This window comes from Cetorhinus maximus, chromosome 12 (genome assembly GCF_964194155.1).
Source record: "Cetorhinus maximus chromosome 12, sCetMax3.hap1.1, whole genome shotgun sequence".
Classification (NCBI taxonomy): Eukaryota; Metazoa; Chordata; class Chondrichthyes; order Lamniformes; family Cetorhinidae; genus Cetorhinus; species Cetorhinus maximus.
The window spans coordinates 84,195,938-84,219,927 of record NC_135890.1 but is presented as its reverse complement, the minus strand read 5'-3'; the positions used below and the strand labels follow the sequence as shown (position 1 = coordinate 84,219,927).

The 23,990-nt window shown below is 41.4% G+C and overlaps 1 protein-coding gene across 1 annotated transcript in view; it reads right to left on the bottom strand.

Annotated features, from left to right (window-relative positions):
- LOC144687205 (nitric oxide synthase 1-like) overlaps positions 1 to 23,990 on the bottom strand; it is a 79,749-nt gene that overhangs the window by 12,607 nt on the left and 43,152 nt on the right. The window contains 11 exon segments of the mRNA XM_078552967.1: positions 305 to 508; positions 1,035 to 1,356; positions 8,979 to 9,057; positions 9,145 to 9,283; positions 10,538 to 10,597; positions 10,599 to 10,713; positions 11,211 to 11,327; positions 13,738 to 13,796; positions 18,395 to 18,499; positions 19,911 to 20,048; positions 21,664 to 21,795. Coding sequence (XP_078409093.1) covers positions 305 to 508; positions 1,035 to 1,356; positions 8,979 to 9,057; positions 9,145 to 9,283; positions 10,538 to 10,597; positions 10,599 to 10,713; positions 11,211 to 11,327; positions 13,738 to 13,796; positions 18,395 to 18,499; positions 19,911 to 20,048; positions 21,664 to 21,795 — 1,470 coding nt within the window.

The window sequence follows — 23,990 nt, the reverse complement described above, 5'->3', positions numbered from 1 at the left end:
GTTTTTTATAAACATTTAAGGTTTTAATAATTATTTTGTTGTGCAAAATATAGATGTTTTCTCTCCTGTGAGAATTTTAAAATGTGGTGTGTTGCAGGGAACCAGCTGTTTGTCAGTTTAGAGTTGGTGTTAATGTTTAAGTTGCATTTTGATTGCAAGTCATGTAATGCTTTATGGGAAGGGAGTCTTTATGGGAAGTGGATGTGACAGCTGGCAAGGGGCTCACTCTCTTGCTTTTCAAAATATAAACCTAGCTAAAATTACTTAATGACTTAAAACAAAAAAGAAGTGGGAAGAGACTCACCTTGCTGAGAACGTCAAGCCTTTTTTTTTGCTCCTCATTTCTTGCCAAGAGAGCGAATTGCTGCAGTAAGAGTGGGCTTGGCACAGTCGTGATGTCCAAATAGTACTTAAAAACTTGAAAGATGGTGCAAGGCGGAATGCGATTCTCATCACTCCAGTTGCTGATAACGCCTGAGCGGACAAAAGAGATTTTACAAGCTGCAACCTAGAATACAGGAATATTTAAAGGCCAAGTTACCTTACGGACCAGGTATGTCAGGGGAGTCTGCCCAGATTTCCGGGCAGAGACTAGAACTGGGATTAGAGCGAAGGTGGAGGAGCTAGAAAGCAGGACTGTTGCTGCAAAGGTGAGAGTTTCTGCACCCGGTTACCAACTTTGATGCCTCCTGGTTGTCATTGAAGTTCCTGCAGGGAGTGAGGGTTGGGGAGGGAAGAAATTATTTTCTAAACTTTCCTGTCCTTCATCTGTGGTGTAATCCAATGACCCCATTTTGCGGGTGTCCCAGTGAAAGCCTCATCATCAGTGTTTTTAGGCTGTCCCTTCGGCATGAGTTACTTTTGGATGCAGTCAGAAGAGAGCAAGGTTGGAGGACTGTGAAAGCTACTTTCCACCTCATTTGCATTGTTACACTGGGTCTGCACTAACTCCAGAAATATAGGAACCCCTGCAAATCTCAGGGGTGGAGAACTAATTGTAGAGCATTTGTGCCCCTATGTCCACTTCACTGTACCTGGAAACTGAACATTCCACAGGGGAACCTAAACAACATCTCCACTTTAATGTTTAAAGTTGGCATTAGCCCACTTGTTTTAATTGGCATGCAAAGAATCTCCAACAACAGTCGTTCCTGGACCTTAGCATTCCTTCTTCTGCTGAGAGCACACATCAGTACTTCAGGCACATATCCCAAATTGTCTCTCAATTCTTCAGGAATATCTACAGAATGGACAGAAAACTCTGCAGCCATTCTCAATGGCAGAATTCCAAACGAGCAACATATCTGTCTGATAACAAAGCTCTTCTCACAGGGCGCTGGAGGTGAATATTCATTTCTAAGTGAAGGTCGGAGAGGCAATTTTTTTACTTCACTGTCCCAGCACCCAGCTTGCCCATTGAAAATACCAAAGCAGAAAAAGTGTGTTCATGAAAGGTGTCAGGTAGAAAATACAACCGAGAACCAAGCAGAATACAGAAGGTTCAGAGGGCAAGTGAAAAAGCAAATAAGAGGAGCAAAGGGCGGTCATGAGAAAAGACTGGCAGCCAACATAAAGCGGAATCCCAAAGTCTTCTATCGGCACATAACTCGTAAGAGGGTGGTAAAAGGAGGAGTAGGGCCGATTAGGGACCAAAAAGGGGATTTACACATGGAGGCAGGGGGCATGACTGAGGTGTTAAATGAATACTTTGCATCTGTCTTTACCAAGGAAGCAGATGCTACCAAGGCCACGGTGACAGAGGAGGAAACTCGGTCACTAGAAGTATTCAAAATTGATAAGGAGGAAGTGTTGAATAGACTGGTGGTACTTAAGGTTGACAAGACATCGGGACCAGATGAGATATGTCCAAGGATATTGAAGGAAGTGAAAGTGGAAATTGAAGGGACATTGGCTATAATATTTCAGTCTTCTCTAGACTCAGCGGAGGTGCCAGAGGACTGGAGAATTGCAAACATTACACCCTTGTTCAAAAAAATTGTAAGGATAAGACCAGCAATTACAGATCAGTCAGTTTAACTTCCGTGGTGGGGAAGCTTCTAGAGAAAATTATTCGGGATAGAATTAGTAGTCACATGGAAAAACGTGGGTTGATTAGGAAGAGCCAGCATGGATTTATAAAGGGAAAATCGTGTTTAACTAACTTGCTGGAGTTTTTTGAAGAGGTAACAGAGAGTGTTGATGAGGGTAATGCAGTGTACGTGGACTTTCAAAAGGCATTTGATAAAGTGCCATGCAAAAGACTTGTGAAAAAAGTTATAGCTCATGGAATAAAAGTGACAGTAGCAATGTGGATACAAAATTGGCTGAGTAATAGGAAAGATGGTAATGGTCAATGGATATTTTTTGGGTTGGAGGAAGGTTTGAAGTGGAGTTCCCCAGGGGCTGGTATTGGGACCCTTGCTTTTCCTTGATTAATTTTGGTAGGAAGAACATGGAGAGACAATATAAAATAAGGATACAATTCTTAAGGATGTGCAGGAGCAGAGATTATTGAAGGTGGCAGGACAGGTGGAGAGAGTAGTTAATGAAGCATACAGTATCCTGGGCTTTATTAATAGGGGCATAGAGTACAAGAGCACGGAGGTTATGCTGAGCTTATATAGGACACTTGTTAGACCTCAGCTGGAGTATTGTGTACAGTTCTGGGTGCCACACTATAGGAAGGATGTGTTTTCATTGTAGAGAGTGGAGAAGAGGTTTACAAGAATGGTTCCAGGGCCGAGAAACTTGAGTTATGGAGATAGATTGGAGAGGTTGAGACTGTTCTCCTTGGTGAGGAGATGTTCAAAATCATGAGGGGGCTGGACAGAGTAAATAGGGAGAAACTGTTTCTACTCATCAAGGGATCAAGACTGAGAGGGCACAGATGCTGTGAGCAATCTATTCGGTTATGGAGGGCAGCACAACTGAGCCAATCCTGACCTCAGCCAATGTTCATGGAAACCCAATTTCCAACAGATGCTCTTGTACTCTATACCCCTATTAACAAAGCCCAGGATACTGTATGCTTCATTAACTACTCTCTCCACCTGTCCTGCCTGTCAGAATACTTGGAAGTGCATGGTAAAATCGGGCAAAGTCAGCATGGTTTCATCAAGGGGAGGCCATGCCTGACAAATCTGTTAGAATTCTTTGAGGAGGTAACGAGTAGGTTAGACAAAGCAGAGCCAATGGATGTTATCTACTTGGACTTTCAGAAGGCCTTTGACAAGGTGCCGCACAGGAGGCTGCTCAGTAAGATAAGGGCCCATGGTGTTAGAGGCAAGGTACTAGCATGGGTAGAAGATTGGCTGTCTAGCAGGAGGCAGAGAGTGGGGATAAGGGGGTCCTTCTCAGGATGGCGGCTGGTGACTAATGGAGTTCCGCAGGGGTCAGTGTTGGGACCACAACTTTTCACTTTATACATTAATGATCTAGATGAAAGAACTGAGGGCATCCTGGTTAAGTTTGCAGATGATACAAAGATAGGCGGAAGGATAGGTAGTATTGAGGAGGTGGCAAGGCTGCAGAAGGATTTGGACAGGTTAGGAGAATGGGCAAAGAAGTGGCAGATGGAATACAACGTGGGGAAGTGTGAGGTCATGCACTTTGGTAGGAAGAATAGAGGCATAGACTATTTTCTAAATGGGGAGAGAATTCAGAAATCTGGTCTGCAAAGGAACTTGGGAGTCATTTTCTAAAAACTGTTTTATCACAAACAGTTGAGTTAAATTACATCATTCTGGTCCAAAACCAATTTGGTCTGCAAGCAGCACCACTTGTATATATGTTTTCATTCTCTGTGGTGTCTAATTAAGATACCTCACTCAATATACTCAGAAAGCTGATTCCTCTGTAAGTGCTGCTTTTCACTCTTTGAAGATTTGTGTTATTGAGGATGTGTAATATTCCTGAGAAAATTTATTTGGCCAATAGAAAACTCCTACAATAAGCCCTTGAGTGCTGTTAAAGTGGATTGACAGAATGGTTTAGATCACCAGTTGGTGATGAGACAAGAATGCACACCATCACCTGCTTTATCTAATATAATACTGGAAATAGTAATGAATCTTGCACCGAAAGGTGATATTGGAGGAATGTGGCAAGATATTAAACTCAGATTTGCTGATGACATTGACCTTACAGCAACATTGAAAACAGATTTGTCGGGGCTAACTGATAAAGTGTGCATGGAGAATGGGAAAAGCTGTCATGATTTGGGCACATTTCTAGAATGTCACCAGCGGGAATACTTTCAGTGCACATCTATGCACTATGTGCACAGTTCTCTGTGCACATAGATAAATGGAAGAAGCTACGAAAGACCAAGAAAAGCGGGATGTGAGCGTCGCCGGCTAGATCAGCATTTACTGCCCAGCCCTAATTGCCCTTGAAAAGATGGTGGTGAGCCACCTTCTTGAACTGCTGCAACCATGTGGTCAGGTACACACACAGTGCTGTTAGGAAGTGAGTTCCATGATTTTGACCCAGCTACAGTGAAGGAATGGCAACATAGTTCCGAGTCAGGATTGTGTGTGGCTCACAGAAGCTTCAAGAGTGACTTGTCACAAAAAGGGTTCTAGATGACTGAAGTGGCCAAGCTAATTCAGAATGACAACACTGGAGTGAATTCATTTGGTGCCATTGGGTAGAATCTTCCCCTTGTCGGGGGGGTTGTGTGGGGACGGGCACGGGCAGGAGCAAACCCAATTAGCGCCCCTGATTGGGTCAACACTGCCAATTTACGTGTGGCGGGCCAATTAAGGCTCGCCCAGTGTGACATGCACCTGGAAGCGCTGTGAGCTCCCTGTGCAGGCAGAGGGGGGATTTTCCCTGAGTTGGGAGTGTGCTCTTTCGCAAAAGAGCGCAGAGAGCTCCCTGAGGCACCCCTCATAACCTCTACATGCCCACTCATATCTGTATATGCCCCCTTATACTCTCCCTGCTGCCTCCAAGCCCCTCATAGCCCCCATTTTTCTACCCATGCCCCTCATTTATCCTGCCACTCATCCAATATCCAATATGGACAGCCTTCAGGGTATCATCGAAATGCATGTTAAAAAAGTAAGCTTCTAACAATCTAATCAAGCTGTCATTCAAACGCATTTCATACTGAAAAAAGCTCACATTCATAAAAACTGCTCTCATTAAATCCCCTCACATCAATCTGTTGTAAAAGCAAAGATTTACTCACTTCCAACATCAAAGACAGATAATCCTTTAATAACCTATTAAAATTGTCAATCAAAATGTGAACACTGCCCCTGCTGAGATAAATGGTACATAAACTTTTGAAACTCAGCCAAGCATTCATAAAAGACTCAGGTGTCAAAACAAATCCTGAGAAATATAAACAATGGAGCCTATTGAAGCTGATTAAGCAGATGGCCATTTTCCCTAAGCTACACTAGATGTCCCGTCAATCAAAGCAACCAAGGAGCGGTGGCTGTTCTATTTCTCCATAAGTAAAATCTGCTGAAGGTTCCATTTTCAATTTAAATGGACTCTGGGCCTTTAATTCATTTCCGATTATTCCAGTAGTGATAGTAAGCAGTGTTTTCTTTGTTGTTGAATGCATAAAAACACTTTTCCAAATGGGAAAAGTACTCTAATGCACTTCAATAATTACACACTGCTGATCAATGTAATGGTCAACTTACCTGTGCAGATCAGGGTCTTAAAATCAATCATTGCAGTAAAAACACTTAATGTAATGACTCCCAATATACTTCTAAAAACCTAACTGACTCTGGTAGTGGACAGATCAACCGCTTTGCCTTTGGCAATGATACACAAATCAGTCTTGGCTCAGTGCTAGCACTCTTATCTCTAAGTCAGGAAGTTGTGGGTTCAGGTCCCATTTTCAGCACTGAAGCACATATTCTAGGCTGACATCCCAAAGTATTACTGAGGGGGTGCTGTCTTTTGAATGAGGTTAAGTTAAAGCCCATCTATCTTCTGAGATGAAGCTGAAAATCTCATGGCACTATTCAAAGAAGAACTGGGGAGCTTTCCCTGGTGCCCTGACCAATACCTATTCCTCAAAACACATCACTAAATCATATAATCTGGCCATTTTTATTGTATCATTTATTCTTTCATGGGCTGTGGCATCACTGGCTTGGCCAGCATTTTTTCCTATTCACTTGGGAAAGTGGTGGTGAACCAACTTCTTGAACTCACACAGTCCATGTGGTGTAGATACACCCACAGTGATATTAGAGAGGGAGTTCCAGGTTTTTGACCCAGCGACAGTGAAGGAACGACAATATATTTCCAAGCCAGGATGGTGTGTGGCTTGGAAGGGAACTTCCAGGTGGGGGTGTTCCCATGCATCTGCTGCTCTTGTCCTTCTAGGTGGTAGAAGTCACAGATTTGGATGGCACTGTGTAGAATCTTGACGAGTCGCTGCAGTGCATCTTGTAGATGGGACACACTGCTGCCACGGTGTATCAGTGGTGGAGGGATTGAACGTTTAGGTGATGGATGGGATGCTAATCAACTGTATTTTCCTGCATGGTGTTGAGCTTGTGTGTTGTTGGAGCTGCACTCATCCAGGCAAGTGGAGAGTATTCCATCACACTCCTGACTTGTGCCTTGTAGATGGTGAACAGGCTTTGGGGAGTCAGGAGATGAGTTACTCACCTAAGAATTCCCGGCCTCTGACCTAATCTTGTAGCCATAGGGCAGGATCTTCCGGTCAGCAAGCGGGGGTGGGGCCCACTCACCAACGCGTAAAATGACACGGGATGACATCCGGTGGAACTGCCTATGTCACCCCACGTCATTTCCAGTTTCAGGTCGGCGGGGTCGCAGCCGAGTCAGCTGTGCACCCGCCAACCTGTCAATGGCCTATTGAGGCCATTGAAAAACAAAATAAGGTAATTAATGGACCTGCTCGTCCAACCTTAAGGTTAGTGGGCAGGCCGGGAGTCCTGGAGGGCTTCAGAAAAAGCATGTAACCTCAACCAAGGGCGGGATGAGGTTTCATGAGGGTATTTAAATTTTTATCAAATCTTTCAATAGAAGTTAAGAACATATCCCAACTCATGTGACAGTGTTTTTTTATCATTTCTATTAAAAATTTTAATTCTGAGCCGATCTCCCTGAGGCAGCACTTTGCCTTGGGAAGATCTGTGCACTCTTTTACGCGCATGCGCGAAAGAGCGCACTCCCAGCTGAGGGAATCCCCCCCGCCTGCACAGGGAGCGCATAGCGTTTCCTGGTGGACGTGACGTGACGCTGGGCGGGCCTTAATTGGCCCACCCACGTAAAATGGCGGTGTGCCCCCAATTGGGGGCACCGGTCGGAGGCGTGCGTGCCTGCACCCGCTCCCGCACTTTCCCCCCCCAACGGGGGGAAAATGTTTCCTATCGTATTTATGTGGCTGATCAAATTCAGTTTTTGGTCAATGGCAATATGTTGACAGTGGGGGATTCAGTGATGGTAATGCCATTGGATGGCAAGGGGAGATGGTGGTGTAGTTATGTCACTGGCTAATCATCCAGAGGCCCAGGCTAATGCTCTGAGGCCATGGGTTCAAATCCCACCATGGCAGTGGATGTAATTTAAACCCAATTAATAAATCTGGAATATATAGCTAGCTTCAGTAAGGGTGACCATGACAACTATCATTGATTATTATAAAAACCCATCTGCTTCATTCATGTCCTTTAAGGAAGGAAATCTGCTGGTCTGGCCTACATGTGACTGCAGACCCAGAGCAATGTGGTTGACTCTTAACTGCCCCCTGAAATGGCTTAGCAAGCCACTCAGTTCAAGGATAGGTAATAAGTGCTGGAGCGATGCCCACATCCCATGAAAGAATAAAGAAAAAAGCGTTCTCACATAGCCTCTTGAGTTCAGCTCCTTTGTCCATGCGCATGGACCAAGGTTGTAATGAGGTCAGGAGCCAAGTGGCCCTAGTGGAACCGAAACTGAGCGAGAGTGAGCAGGTTATTTCTGTGTAAGTGTTGCTTGATAACACTGTTGATGACGTCTTCCATCATCACTTTGCTGATGATCAAGAGTAGACTGATAGGTCTGCAACTGACCAGCTTGTACTCTTCCTGCCTGTTGTGGAGAGGACATAACTGGGCAATTTTCCACATTGCTAGGTAGATGGCAGTGTTGTAACTGTACTGGAACAGCTTGGCTAGGGGCATGGCAAGTTCTGGAGCACAAGTTTTCAGTATTATTGCCAGAATGTTGTCAGGGCCCATAGCCTTTGCAGTATCCAGTGCCTTCAGCTATTTCTTGATATCACGTGGAGTGAATCAAATTGGCCAAAGACTGGCATTGGTGATGCTAGAGACCTCAGGAGGAGGCCGAGATGGATCATCCACTGGGCACTTCTGGCTGAAGCTGGCTGTAAATGCTTCATCCTTGTCTTTTGCACTGATGTGCTTAGCTCCCCCATCATTGAGGATGGGGATATTTGTGGAGTCTCCTCCTCCTGTTAGTTGTTCAATTGTACACCACCATTCATAACTGGACAGGACTGCAGAGCTTAGATCAGATCCATTGGTTGTGAAATCGCTTAGTCCCGTCTATCATGTGTTGCTTATACTGTTTAGCACGCAAGTAGTCCTGTGGTGTAACTTCACCAGTTTGACACCTCATTTTCAGTTATGTCTGGTTCTCCTCCTGACGTGCCCTCCTGCAATCTTCATTGTTGGTTGTGGAATTTTGGCTGTGTAAAGATTGGATGCCAAATTTCCTACATCACAGCAGGAACTATACTGAAAAATTTAATTGGTTTCAAAGCACTTAGAGAAATCTTGGAGTCATGAAAGGCACTCTCTAAATGTCAAACGCTTCTTACATTTTACACTGCAAACTTGGTAGCTAAAATGAAATCCATACGTTCAGTGTGACAACAAGACAACAATCACTTAGCATTTTAACATGAACTACATCATTCTGTTTAAGTGGCTTTTCCCTCTGAAGTTATATTAATGAAGCAAAAGTTTTTCTACCCGGATTTTGGATTTTGTAAGTTGTGTCGCGATAACAATCTTGCAGCATAAACTTTCTTTTTGTGAATGCTGTAGAGAGCTTTGCCAGAAGAAAAAAATGCAAAAAATTACTTGCAATAATCAAAAAATTCTTGAACATGCTCAAGTTATTTATAGTAACACGCACCTCCGGTGAGGTCGGGTGCCGTAGTCTGGTAGGTCAGGCGAAATTTTGTTCTCTTCCAACTGCGATCATTACTTATTAAGGAGTTGTTGGCTTTTTCAATGTTCACATCATCCCCCACACAGAATACATCACACGCTGCCTAAAATCAGTGCAGTTATATGTTAATACACTAATATCTGACTGTCCCACAGTAACCCTGGCAACTGATGATTAGCTGGTGTTTAAGTGAGAAGGTTGCTGATTGCTATTTGCTTTATTAAACCTCTCCATCACTCTCTCTCCTCCTTTAAACACTCCTTAAAACCCACCTCTTTGATCAAACTTTTGGCATTTGTCCTAATATATTCTTGTGTGCCTTAATGTCAAATTTCTGTTTGACAATGCCCCTGTGAAGCACCTTGGGACATTTTACTATGTTATTGGCACTATATAAATGCAAGTTATGTGTATTTAGCCAGACATGGGAATATGGCTGCTCTGCCTTGATAATTTAATTGGGAGAACATTGGGGTTTGTGACATCTCTTCAACACAACTGCTGTTTCTTTTTGCAAATTATTTTATGTTTTGACATAGCCTCTCACTATACTCTATAACCAGATTTTAGGAAGCACATGAGTGCCTCTGGGTAACATGTCTTCTGTTTTTTTCCCCTTTTCACTGTGCACAGCACCTGGCTCTTTCTCTTTAACCCCGATGTGGTTTTTGGCTAAAATTGGGAACTCCTGGCGGGGAGGGAGGAGTTGGGGGAATCACAAAGGGCATCCTCTATGCTGCCACACACTCCCATCACTGGTATAATTCAAATGCACCTCCAGCACTGCTGTGCTTCTCATTCTTTTACAGTGCCATCTTTGTCACTTTTGACATGTTTTACAATTGTATGTTAATGATTTCCTTTTATTTGTTCATGGGATGTGAGCCTTACTGGCAAGGCCAGCATTTGCTGCCTATCCCTAATTGCCCTCCAGAAGGTGGTGGTGAGCAGCACTGCGCATTCTCCTATACTCTCTTAATACTTTTCAACACTCTACTCTTACTTTTATATGTCTTCCTATTTTTTTTATATTCTACCAAGAGTTTTTAATATTCTGTATGCTTTGCTAATACTTTGGAGAAACTGTAATAAATACTTTGTCAAAATACTACAGCTTCTTAAGCATACCTGAAAAAGAAGCAATGAGGGTAGCTTCTATTGGCCAATAGTTTGAACTAAATGGTATTGGTTCAGCTGCCCCTTCTATATCTCCACTGTTTTTAATTCCATTCAATTCCAATATTACCCGATTTACACTATTGATCAAATTAAAACCTACCCCCAAAGAATCTGGGAGGTTGCAACACAGGCCCTGGTTAGTTAAGAAGTCAGAAGTAAGCTCCTAAACATTAATAACCTTAAAAACTTTCTTAGCCCAAGTCCTGAATGACTCCTCTTGCCCACAGAGTTCATCCCCCTTCTCCCATCCTCATAATCCGCTCTCCTCCAAATTCCTCCAGTAGCGGGTCCACAGCTCGAGCGAAAGCACAGAAATGCGGATAGGCTCGAGAGCCAAGACCAAAGGCAGAGAATCTGCAAAACAGTGTATTCAAACTTAATATTCACTAGTGGTCACTTTCTTTATACTTCTTATAGTTTACTAAAACTTCAGACCAAAACCCCTTGAACCAGTTTGAAGGGTTTTGCTTATGAGGGCTCTTTTTTCCCAAAATGACAGTTCCAGCAGTTTTTACAACACAGGTTGACACGTGCTATAAAAACATTGTGGCAATTAACTTTCTTTCTTCTATTTCCAGCGCATTGATTAAAGCAATTGTCAACCATTTTATTTTAAATAAGCTATTAACATAATACCAGTGTCACAAGCCCCAGTATAATCAGAGGTAGCCATTGTGTTTGCCAGCAGCAGACCTTTTTCCTCTGTGCCAGGGCATGAGCCATCTTTTAATTTGGGGCTCTGTGCAACTAGAATCACCAGTATTGTTTTGCTTATTTTGCAGGGTTGTAACATAAATGCAACTTGAATGAATTTCATGTTATTTCAGAAATATTATTTGGAATGCACTTACCTAACATTAGCTAAAGGCCCAGTACTCTCAAAAGTATCTTTGTGCTCTGGTTCATCACTTGAAGATTTCCGGGCATCTGAGCATGAGGACACACTGTTGAAGCGAACCTTGTAACTCCTGGACAGTGACAAGATAAGACACATTTATTTTATGTATAATACGAATTGGGAGCAGGAGTGGGCCATTCGGCCCCCTGCGCCTGCTCCGCCATTCAATAAGATCATGGCTGATCTGGATGTGGCCTCACCTCCAAATTCTGCCTATCCCCAATAACCTTTGACCCCCCCCCCTTAGTCAAGAATCTATCTAACTCTGTCTTAAATATCTTCAATGGCCCTGACTCCACCGGTCCCCAGGGAAGAGAGTTCCAAAGACTCATGACCCTCTCAGAGAAAATATTCTTCTTATCTCCATCTTTGATGGGAGATCCCTTATTTTTAAACCGTGTACACTATTTCTAGTTTCTCCCACAAGGATACACCCGGTCAAGTCCCCTCAGGATCTTATATGTTTCAATAAGATCACCTCACATTCTTCTAAACTCCAATGGATACAAGCCCAACCTGTCCAACCTTCCCTCATAAGTTAACCCCCACCCCCCCTCCACACATCCATGTTATCAATTGAGTGAACCTTTTCTGAACTGCTTCGAATTCATTTATATCCTTTTTTAAGCAACGAGTCCAAAATTGTACACACTACTCTAGACGTGGTCTTACCAACACCCTGCATAACTGTAGAAAAACATCCCTACTTTTATATGCTATTACCTTTGCAATAAACAACAACATTCCATTTGCCTTCCTAATCACTTGTTGTACTTGTAAACTAACCTTTTGCGATTCATGTACCAGGAAACCCAGATCCCTCTGTACTTCAAAGTTCTGTAATCTACCTCCATTTAAATAATGTGCTGCTTTTCCATTCTTCCTGCCAAAGTTGGCAAGTTCACATTTTCCCACATTATCCTCCATCTGCCAAATTTTTGCCCACTCACTTAACATATCTATGTCCCTTTGCAGACTCCTTATGTCCTCTTCACAACTTACTTTCCTATCCATCTTTGTGTCATAAGCAAATCTACCAACCATACATTTGGTCTCTTCATCCAAGTCAATGATATAAATTGTAAATGGTTGAGACCCAACACTAATCCGTGTGGCACTTCATTCATCACATCTTACCAACCTGAAAAAGACCCATTTATGCCTGCTCTCTGTTTCCTATTAGCTAACCACTCCTCTATCCATGCTAATGTTACCCCCTACACCATGAGCTCTTATTTTGTGTAGTAACCTTTGATGTGGCACCTTGTCAATAGCTTTCTGGAAATCTAAGTACAGCACATCCACAGGTTCTCCTTTATTCACACTTGTTTGTTACTTCCTCAAAAACCCCAATAAATTAGTCAAACATAATTTCACTTTCATAAAGCCATGTAGACTCTGTCTGATTGCATTGAGATTTTCTAAGTGCACCACTATAACCTCCTTAACAATAGATTCCAGGAACTTCCCCATGTTAAGCTAACTGGCCTGTAGTTTCCCACTTTCTGTCTCCCTCCTTTCTTGAAAAGAGGAACACATTTGCTATTTTCCAATTTGTTGGGGACTTTCCAGAATCCAGGTAGTTTTGGAAAATTAAAACCGATGCATCCACTATCTCAGCAGCCACTTCTTTTAAGGTTCCTGGATGAAGTTCATCAGGTCCTGGGACTTGTCAGCTTTTAGTTCTCATAGTTTTCTCAGTTCCCCTTCCCTGGTGATTATAACTGTTTCAAGTTCCTCCCTCCCTTTCACCTCCTGATTCACAATTATTTCTGGGATGTTATTTGTATCCTCTGCAGTGAAGACAGATGCAAAATATCTGTCAATTCATCTGCCATTTCCTTATTTTCCATTATTCATTCCCCAGACTCACTCTCTAGAGGACCAACACTCATTCTATTTACTCTTTTCCTTTTTAAATACCTGTAGAAACTCCTACTACCTGTTTTTATATTTCTAGCTAGCTTCCTCTCATACTCTAATTTCTCCCTCCTTATTAATCTTTTAGTCATTCTTTGCTGATCTTTGTATTCCATCCAATCTTCTGACCTGCCACTCATCTTTGCGGAATTATGCATGTTTTCTTTCAATTTGATACTATCCTGAACTTCTTTAATTAGCCATGGATGGTGGGCCCTTCCCTCAGAGTCTTTCTTTCTCACTGGGATGTATCTTTTCTGAGTATTCTGAAATATCTCCTCAAATGTCTGCCACTGCACTTTACTGACCTATCGCTTAACCTAATTTCCCAGTTCACTTTAGCCAACTCTGACTTCATGCCCTCATAATTGCCCTTATTTAAGTTTAAAATGTTAGTCTTAGATCCACTCCTCTCTCCCTCCCTTCCTATGGGCATCTTCACAATGAGGTCATACTAAATAAAAAGCTCAGTAATGGCTCAGGAATTATGTTTTCTGCTGACACCTCAGTTTAGCAATATATAGGGTAATTATCAGCAATGATGTTTCAATTTCACTCACTCCCTTTCTGCCGAATTTGAATTAGGATGTCTCATTTCCATCAGGGCAGATCCAAATTTCTAGAAGAATGAGATGAGAAAGTTATACTGTCATTTTGAATAACCATTTGTCAAAACTACATTTATTTACTAGGGCACAATGCAATAATTGCATCAGAGTGCCTCATCATATCACTTAGGCATTGTGAAGAGAATGATCACAAGTTCTTCTGTCTTTCTAGGCACAAACAAACTTTTCATAAAGGCTTTAAGTACAAAGTACAAAGATGTTATAAAAGCAGTATATTTATTATTGAGAAACCTAGGTGAATGGAAATGGTCTACAATGCAGAACACGCGAAGGAAAAGTACCCCGAGAATTGTTTTAATTCTTCAAAATGGAGTCAGCAGTTAGGCTGCACAAATTAAACCATGAAAGGTTACAGAAATAAAACATTCCTTACTATTGATAGAAGACAGGTTTGCAAGATCTCATGTCCAGGAAGAGTTCCTGAAGCGAGGTATAAAGGTGTCCTGTCTAATCTATACCTGTGTGTGAACCCTTGTGAGGAGAAACTTAAGTAGCTAGGGAATAAAAATGTCAGGTACCAGTAACTCAATTATTTGGAGCTCTTTTGGGAGTACTAACATGGCTATATGAGGTGGTTGACACCAAAGCTTTGATTTCTCCTAACACACATTGGGTTGATCAGTAGAATCGAGGAGATGTTTTTGGGAATGAAGGCTATATTAGATGGCAGCCCAGATTTTCGTCATGATGGAGAGCCTCTCTGTTGTGACGAAAATGGCGGAACTGCCTGAAAATCACACGTCCCGCCCCCAAACACATCACTTCCCATTTTCTCAGAGGCAGGAATGAGGACAGTTTGTGTTTCACACATGCATGGTTTATGGAGACAGCTGGCCATTTAAATAATCAGCTGCCTTCACTGAAGGTGGACTTTGGTAGCCCAGGAGTATCAAATCCAAAGTGTGCAGAATAGACCTGGTAAGAGCAGGTCTGAACATTGTGGATTTATTTGGATAGCCTGGGTACTCCTTTGGAGATGTAAGATATTCCTTTGGATCTGGTCCTGGTACACCTTTGGGGAGGTCAGGTGCCATTTGAGAGAGGTAAGGTGCTCTTTGGAAGTGTTAGATTTAGGCATGAGTGTGCATAAAGAGTGCATCAACTCATTAACTGTCAAGTTCATTGAAACTATCAACAGTGCTGTCAAAATCAACTGTCAAAAACATCCTTCAAGAGGACCTGCCAAAGTGTTAAGAGGAACTGTCAAAACTACCTGTCAAAGGGAGCAGTCAAGCTGTCAAGGCATTTAAAAATCCTGCCCTTTATATCTTTGAAAAAAAAATCTGCTGTGTTTTTTAAAAATCGCTGCTTGCTCATTCACTTAAGCTTCAGGGTTGATATAAACCTCATGGTTTCATTACAGAATTAGTGTTGCATGACTGATTGCACAACCATCCATTATCACAGTAGGGTGTCTGTCACTTCACAGTTTAATTAATAGCTACAAGTGGTTACAGACACTTTGGAGTGAAACTATGAATTTAAATACTTGTTGTTATAAGTCTATTTGTAGTTGAAGGAATGTAAATGTATTAAATGTTTTTTTTGTGAATTAGAGCATTTTATTCAACATAGTGAAGCCTGCAATAAACGCTTAGGGCAGAATTTCCCCCCCATTGGCATGACTCCGATCGGCACCCCCGAGCGGGGGTGCATCGCCATTTTACGTGGGCAGGCCAATTAAGGCCCGCCCAGCGTGACATACGCATGGAAGCGCTATGCACTCCCTGTGCGGGCGGGGGGAGGAATCCCTCAGCAGAGAGTGCGCTCTTTCGCACATGCACATGAAAGAACGCACTCATGTCCCTGAGGCTAAGTGCTGTCTCAGGGAGTTCAGTTCTACAATAAAAAAAGTTAAAAATAGAAAAAAAAATTCCCTGACATGTCCCCTCATGTGATGCTGTCACATGAGTTGGGACATGTCCATAACTTTTAAAAATACTTTTATTAAATTTTTAAAAGCCTACATGAAAACTCATCCCGCCTGTGGGTGAGGTTTCATGCTTTTTCTAATGCCCGCCAGGGCTCCTGGCCTGCCCGCCAACCTTAAGGTTGGACAGGCAGGTCCATTAATTACTTAAATGACTCTCTCAATGGCATCAATTGGCCATTGACAGGTCGGTGGACGCACAGATGATTTTGCTGAGCCCCCACCGACCTGAAAATTTAAATGAGGCGCAGTGACGTCGGGAGATCCGCCTGACATCACCATGCATCATTTTACACAGCAGCGAGCAAGCCCCGCCCCCCTGCTCATTGACGGGAAAATCCTGACCTTAGAACTTTATTTCATAGAACTTTATTTTATCTCATCTCTCCATGGGTCCTAAGGTCTACCCATGATGGATAATGGGTGATTTGACATGGAGGGTGTAAGGGCAAAGGGTGGGGGTGGGTGAATAGATTGGCATGAGTTGGCATTAAGTTGCCATAGGGGCTATAAAGGGCTATAGGTGGGTACAGGGACATAGGTGGGCATAGGGCTATAAAGAGCCATGGGGTGGGTACAGGGCATGAGATGGCATGGGTTGGCACGGATGGGGCATGGGGAGTGTGTGGGGGGGTGAGGGGTTGTGAGGGATGGAGGGATGTTTTATGTTTTATTCTTTTTTTTCATTTTCATGTTCATGGGAACACCGACACCTGCAAGTTCCCCTCCAAGCCACACACCATCCTGACTTGGAAATATATCACCATTCCTTCATCTTCACTGGGTCAAAATCCTGAAACTCCCTCCCTAAGGGCACTGTGGGTGTACCTACACCACATGGACTGCAGCAATTCAAGAAGGCGGTTCACCACCACCTTCTCAAGGGCAATTAGGGATGGGGTAACCAGTGATGCCAACGTCCCATGAAAGAAAATTTTTTGAAAAAAATTTGGATGCAGTGCCTGGACCCTCAAGGCAGGCCTTCCGCCCAGCCAGCCTCTGCACTCGGCATCCTCCTCACTTCCTCCTGGTTTGCCAGCCCTGACTTCTAATCTAGCCCCCTGCCTTAGACTGAAACTCCGACATCCAGGCAGCCAATTATGAAGGTTGGGTTTATGGAGCTTGGAATTCTGCACACCCGACACGAGAGTGAAAATTTAGGCCAGCATTTTTGACACTAAAGCCCACAGTTCTCAAACCTTAGTTATTCTAATAATTCTTTTAGTAGTGCTTGTAGTTGAAGGTATAGGGGTTCTGTGTCTAGTAGAAGGGTGGCTCTGTAAAATTAGTAAGTGCATCTCCAACAGAGAGACAGAAAGATTCTAGAAGTTAGGGTCGTACAGCTACACTAGCCAGATACAGCAAAATATAGCTGTACAGGTTTCCCTGTGATTATAAAAAGATAAGATCTAAGACAGCTGGTTCCAGATACAGCTGCCAGTCCAAACCATGAATTTACCAAGGAGTAGATGATCCTCTACACATGGAGATTCATCACTCTGACATCTTGGAGGCTAATGCCATCTTCCAAGAAGCAAGAAAAGCGAGTGATTAATTCACACTAGCTCTTAATGACGAGGTTATATAAACCCTAGAAACTTGCTAACTACAAATTTTAATGTATTTAATAGACTGTTAATAAACCTGTTAATATGTCAACTATCTAAGGAGTCTAATTTTAGGCCCATACTACGAGTGCAACAATATCCATTTAAGACACTATAAGTCAAAAAGGAGTGGTTTGATTGAAAAACCAGCAGATTGTGAGAGGAAAGGAACTTTGAGGGAGGTCAGTTCCACAATTTTGAGGTCCTGGGAAAGATTGGGAATCAGAATCCCGATCTTTAGAGGAAGCATTCCACTACAACACAGCAATGAAGTGCTATCCAGGGTAATGGAGATCTGTACCTAATATTTAACTCAGAATCTGTAAAAAAAAAAGAACTCTTTTTTATAGTGACAGCAAGGTTAGATGACTCAAAACTTAACAGAACCCTTCTTATTTATTATAGTTTTATATTAACACCAATTTACGCTGACTTTATTATAAAAGACATTTTAAACATGAACAAATTCATGATGCGTAAACTGTTATGTACTTTGGTTAAGAGGAAAGAATCTGAAATCTTGGCAACAGAAAAGCTTTTTTCATTTTTCTGAAGTTGGTACATTTCTTCAATGAAAGAGAGGGACACGGGGTATTTTATGTGTTTTTGTAAGAAGTCTCAATACAAATAAATCAGTACATAAAGGGAGAAATTCTCCTTTACACTACTTAGGCAACCATGTGGAAAATGCCTTTTTCACTAACAGTGAGCAGCCCATCATATTTGCAGTAAAATTGAGCACAGAGATTGCCCTGAGGTTTTACACCCATGTGCAGTAACACACCATTGGACTGAGTGCATAAGTTATACCTCAAGACTCTTGGTCATTGAACACCCACACCAAGACATGACTCATATGTTGGATATTTTGACATTTATTTCCCTACAAAATTTAAAAATAGGATGTTAGTTGACACAAAGACACAGCTGGTGCTCGGATTGTACCGCCACTCAGGAAAACTATAACTAGAATAATTGGCCTACGTTTTGATTTCTGGTGATTTTAAATTTTACTGGTAGTCTTTTGGAAACACACCAGTTATTTTCATACTTCTCCATTCTCAGGTGGGTCAACTTTGCCGAAAGTACTTGCAACTACCAGCACCAGTGCTTCATGCTCTAGATGCACAATGTCATATTCGTCCATGGACATCACCTACAAAACAATGGAATTCAGGCAGTTACACAAACCTTAGTTCCATTCCTTTTAAGATCGAAGTATTTTATCTCAACATCCCATGCATATATCTGTACCTTATTTATAAAACGCAATTGCCTTTAATCATAATTTGTCAAAAATTGGAACTAATTAATAACACTGCAAATTCTCGCTGCCACCTCTTCTATTGTGCTTGAAGTGAACAATTTGTAAGTTAAACACATGGGTAGCAATAAGAAATGGACATTAGTTAAGGATCTTTCATGAAGAAAAGAGCATCTGAATTCAGTATGAGACTATTATATAATTTATGGAATGTCTATAACTTTACCATCAAATGTTTAATTTCCTGGCAATGCTGGGTGATATGCATCACCGACTAATAGCTAGCTGTGGCTAGTTTGCACTTTTATAGTAGTTGGTTATAATAATCTTAGGTTTAGGAATTCTCAATAACCACACTTTGCGGATAATCAAGAATTTGTGTGATAATGTGAAATTGATGATAGTAAGTTGACAGCCCATTTTCTGCTGGTTCTTCATTATATTGACTTCAATGGATATAAAAATTAGAAAAGATGTAAAACAGGATGCTGGCTCACTATTACTTGTTTTCCATTATCAGCCAAAGCCAAAACTGCCACCATCGCACTTCACCCCTGCTCCCCACCCGCCTCCACCACCCTACCCACAGCTGTTTGTGCTTATGCAAGGCAATGTTCTCATCAATGTAGAAATGGCAGATTAACTACAAGCACATCACTTCAGTATTAAGCACATAGACTAGGAAATCATTAGCCTCGTATTAGTCAACAGCAACTGGTGACATTTTACTTTATGCTTGTTCTAGTTTTTTATTTGTAACGTGGGCCAAAGGTCAGATGTCCCAGGGGATTTCTCTAACATTACAAGTGTCTCTGGCAATGAGATATTGCCAAACAAAGCTCTGTGCATATATCTCAATGGGTAGCCGTCTCAGGACTCGGTTTTCCCCTGGGTGCTGCAAGTGAACCAGTTAGAATTTAGTGTTGTTCACTTGCACTGCTCAAAAACAGGTACTGTTCTCACATGGTATTTCCATCACTGTGAAATAACCAAAGGTGTGTGCATATATTTATCACTCCTGAAGGGGAGATGATGCTAGACTCACTGAATTGTGTGTTGAGAATAATCGAAAATTGGGCAGGTAGGAGCACAGGCCAGTGAAGGCAATCCTCCTGATTTTCTTCCATTCATTTAAACTGGGGAAAACCAGCATGTTCCTTTGCCACTCAGCCAGTCCAATTCTTCAATGTTTGCTGCATTCGTGAATCCAAACACAGAGCCAAGAAATTCACTCCAATAGCATGAGGCATACAAGTATTGTAGCATATTGTTGTGAAGTTAATTAGATAAATGCGATTAAAACAAATTTGTTTCTTAACTTTGCATCAAAGGCATGCTTGAAAATTTCGCATAATGTTTTTGCATAGACTTGGGACTTCTCAGTTTCTGTGGCACACAAGATGGTGGCTTTTACTCTTTTGGCCATTGCTTGCTCCATCAACTTAGTAGAGTTGCAAAAATGCCAGAGTATTAGGACTGGATGTCTTCAATGTGCAAATAATGCCAGCATACTATAACAGGTCTTTTGGACGAGTGTCCTCAGAAGCATTTCTTTCAGCTATAGATTCAGATGCAAGACTTGGAAAGTTCTGTATGACATGAATTCTGCTCTGTCAAGTATCAAGATGCCAGTTGGCATCACTTAACTGTTTCCAACTGTTTCTCTATGTGACTGTGCTTCTTAAAGGACAAATCTGATTTTATCTTGTGCAAACAGGTGGTGAGCCAGCAATGCCAGGCCCCAGAGGTTCATTTTCCCAAAAGTGCTGGGGTTACTAATGGCTTAAAACATGTTTAAAGTGGTGCAGAGGCAATATTTTGTGAAACTTGTGATGTGTGCTAAATAACTTCTTCAAACTCCCAGTCAAAGAATATTGGGGAGGTGGTGGCATAGTGGCATTGTTGCTGGACTGGTATTCTAGTGACCTAGGGTAATGCTCTGGGGACCCAGGTTCAAATTCCCACCATGGTAGATGGTAAAATTTGAATTCAATAAAAATCTGGAATTAAATGTCTGATGATGTTGATTGATCTGGTTCACTAATGGGGAAGGAAACATGCTGTCCTTACCAGGTCTGGCCTAGATGTGATGCTATGCCCTCTGGACAAGAGCAATCATGGATGGGAAATAAATGTGACACTCACATAAAGAAAATATATTAACATGCCACTAGATGTCTTTAAATATGGTATTGTCACTTTCTTCCTGATTAACTCATATCGTAGATTACACTCATGGGCTCTTCCCATACCTTCACACCTATTCTCATCTTAAAACATAGGTAAGACTTGTTAATGCAGCAAGGATACAAAATGCTTCATTTGGTAATTATTTTAAGCTACTGGATTTACAGGATCTTTCTTAAAGTTCAATGAGTGAATAAACCTTTACATCTTGCTTTAAGCTTAAAATCACTATGAAAATGCATTTAACAAAAAGAAAACAAGCATGTAACAATTATATATTCACACCTAACCCATTAAATGGAAAACCAATAAAAAGGCTCAGCAACAAAAAAAATTACTAAACTATCCTTTGTAAATAACTTGAACTATGTTTCTTCTTATATTTCTCAATACCTGTGTCAGCATTAACATAAACGCTCTCTTGTAAGTTTCAAACCAATTCCTTCTCTTTCTGAGAAATTTCAACCTGACTGCTTCCTTCTCAGATAGGTTCAAATGAACTCTCCAGTTCAAAGAGCTTATTTACATCGCAGAGAGGGTTCCCAGGGCTTCCTAGATTTTGAATGATCACTCACTCAAATTTAAAACCAAGACCTCAGTCATACAGCATTATTTAAGTTTGAATTATTCCTCTCACAAACCTGTGGCTAATGAAACTTGCAAACATTGTCGTGATTCGACCTTGGACCACGATTCTGGCTGTCACTTGTTCAATTCACACTGCTAATGACTGGATTTAAAGGAACAGCCACCAAACAAAAACTAGACAAAGTTATTTTGGACACGGTCACAAATAGATAGTATGTACTGAAATATAACTGCTAAATCTAAATCAACTATTGAGCAACATATTTTAATATTTCTTACACTATACGGCTCCAATAAACTATGGTGTGTTGAATACAATAAACTTACTTTGCTAGCTTTTTAAATCCAATGGCTCTCTTTTTAGTGGGAGTTCCATTAACTCCTTTCCACACATGATTCAACCAGGGATCTGCCTGCATTGGAAACAACAGTTAATCCAGTTGATCTATGAACATGAAATGATGCATAAAATATGGTATTGGCAAGGGATTTCAATTCTGGGGTTATTTCACAGGGCTAGAACTCACGAGCAACATGTTATAGGTTCTCCAGGGACATCTCAATTAGCTTTCACTCTGGCAGCATAACAAATCTCCTGGCGTTACTAATAGATAATGTCTAGTCAGGTTTTAATCAGGTCACAGTGGAAAGGTTACCTTTGAGGTGGCATTATGCATCATGTAGGCCTGGAACAACATTTAAAACAGTGCCTTTTGGCTCTGTTGTTAAATACTTGCACGATGCATGATGATATCAAACCTACTCAAAACTTCACCAAAACATGTTAGGTGTTAATGAGACATGATTTGTCAAATGTGGAGTGTTACTTCATTTACTTAATTTGTTTTAACAAACATATGTTTTTAGATCACCACCAATACTTTCAATAATTTGAACTCCTGATGCTTTGTGAGGTAGTAAATTTGTGGTAATCATATAAACCCTACTGACCATGGGAGATATAGGGCCCTTTGGACAGCATACGCATGAATTAAAGCACTGAGAGCGTGTAATGGTGCCAAAATACAGATGTCCTCATGTGGGTTAGACAAATATTGAATAACTTATTACTAATTCATTAGAAGTCAAAAGGTTAGAAAGTCAGAACTGCTTCTTAAGGTAATACAATTGGGAGCAAACTGTGAGGGTAACTATCAGGGCAACAAATTTTCAGGAAAAACAAGTTTAAAGAAACACAAATATTTAAGAATCACTGCTTTATCTCTTATATTATAATGAAATGGAATGGGGGAGGTGGTGGCATAGTGGTACTGTCACTGGACTGGTATTCCAGGGACCCAAGGTAATACTCTGGGGACCTGGGTCTGAATCCCACCATGGCAAAAAGCAAAATTTAAATTCAATAAAAATCTGGAATTAAAAGTCTGATGATAACCATGAAACAGCAACACCCACATCCCATGAACAAATAAAAAAAAAATCTATAATTTATCCAATCTCACTCCTGTACATAAAGGAATCTTTAAGGTTAATTTACTATTTACTTTCACATTGATTCTAGTTTTTGTTTCTCAGCTTCTCTCATTTGAGATGGCTGTTACTAGCCACATGTTAGATATGGATGTGATCAAAGCTCTGCTTTAAGTTTGCAAAAACTGCTTAATAATCAGATTATTGGGGCTGCGAATCAACCACCTTTAAATCCTGTTCATTATTCTCATGCCCAGCTCCCCATTCCTTCTCATTTGTTTATGGTCCTCTTTTGCTGACTCTGATTCTCTGTCGCTTATTATTTCTGCTGCTTCTCATTTATGTCCTCATCCAGTTCATTTTTGTTTCTTATTTCAGATTTCCAGCATCCACAGTATTTTGCTTTCCTATTTCAGTTTTGTTTCTCTCAGCCTATCTTCCTTTTCTTTCCTTCACTCTGAAAGTTTCTGCAGCCCTGGTACCTGAGATAACAATATCTGCTGAGAATTTCTTTGACATGTTTAACTTTCATCTAAATCACCCCCTGTACTTGTTTAAGATTATCCACCTATATTTTAAACTGAAACTGCTTTAGTGCTTCTTTTGAAAGAATCTTCCTTCCTATCTTGCTTGTGAATCCTGTTGGAGATGAACTTGAAACGTGATGAATCAGGAAAGTGCATTCCACAGAATGCCATACAAATTATGTTTTGTTTCATTTTCCCTCCTAATATTTGAGATCAAAACCTTGAGAAATATCTTAACAACAAAGTAGCAGAATAACTGACATCTTTATTTTTTTGAACAGAATTACTGAAAGCACAAGGCCAAAAGACAAGTCACCCTTAATTGGCTCATGGTAGCACACTCAGAAAGCATCAGAAGGTTATGGGTTCAAATCCCACTCCAAAGACCCGCGTGCACAATCTGGGCCAAGGCTCCAGTGCAGTATTAAGGAAGTGCTGCACTGTCAGAGGTGCCAATGTTCAGATCAGATTTTAAGGTGAGGCCCTAAGTTGATGCAAAAAAAACTACTGCACAATTTCAAAACACAGCGTGGTCTGCCCAGTATCCTGGACAATATTTATTCCTCCAACAACATGGCTAAAGCAGATTATCTGACCATTATCTTAGTGTTTTGTTCCGGGACCTTGCTGTGTGCAAATTCACTGTCATA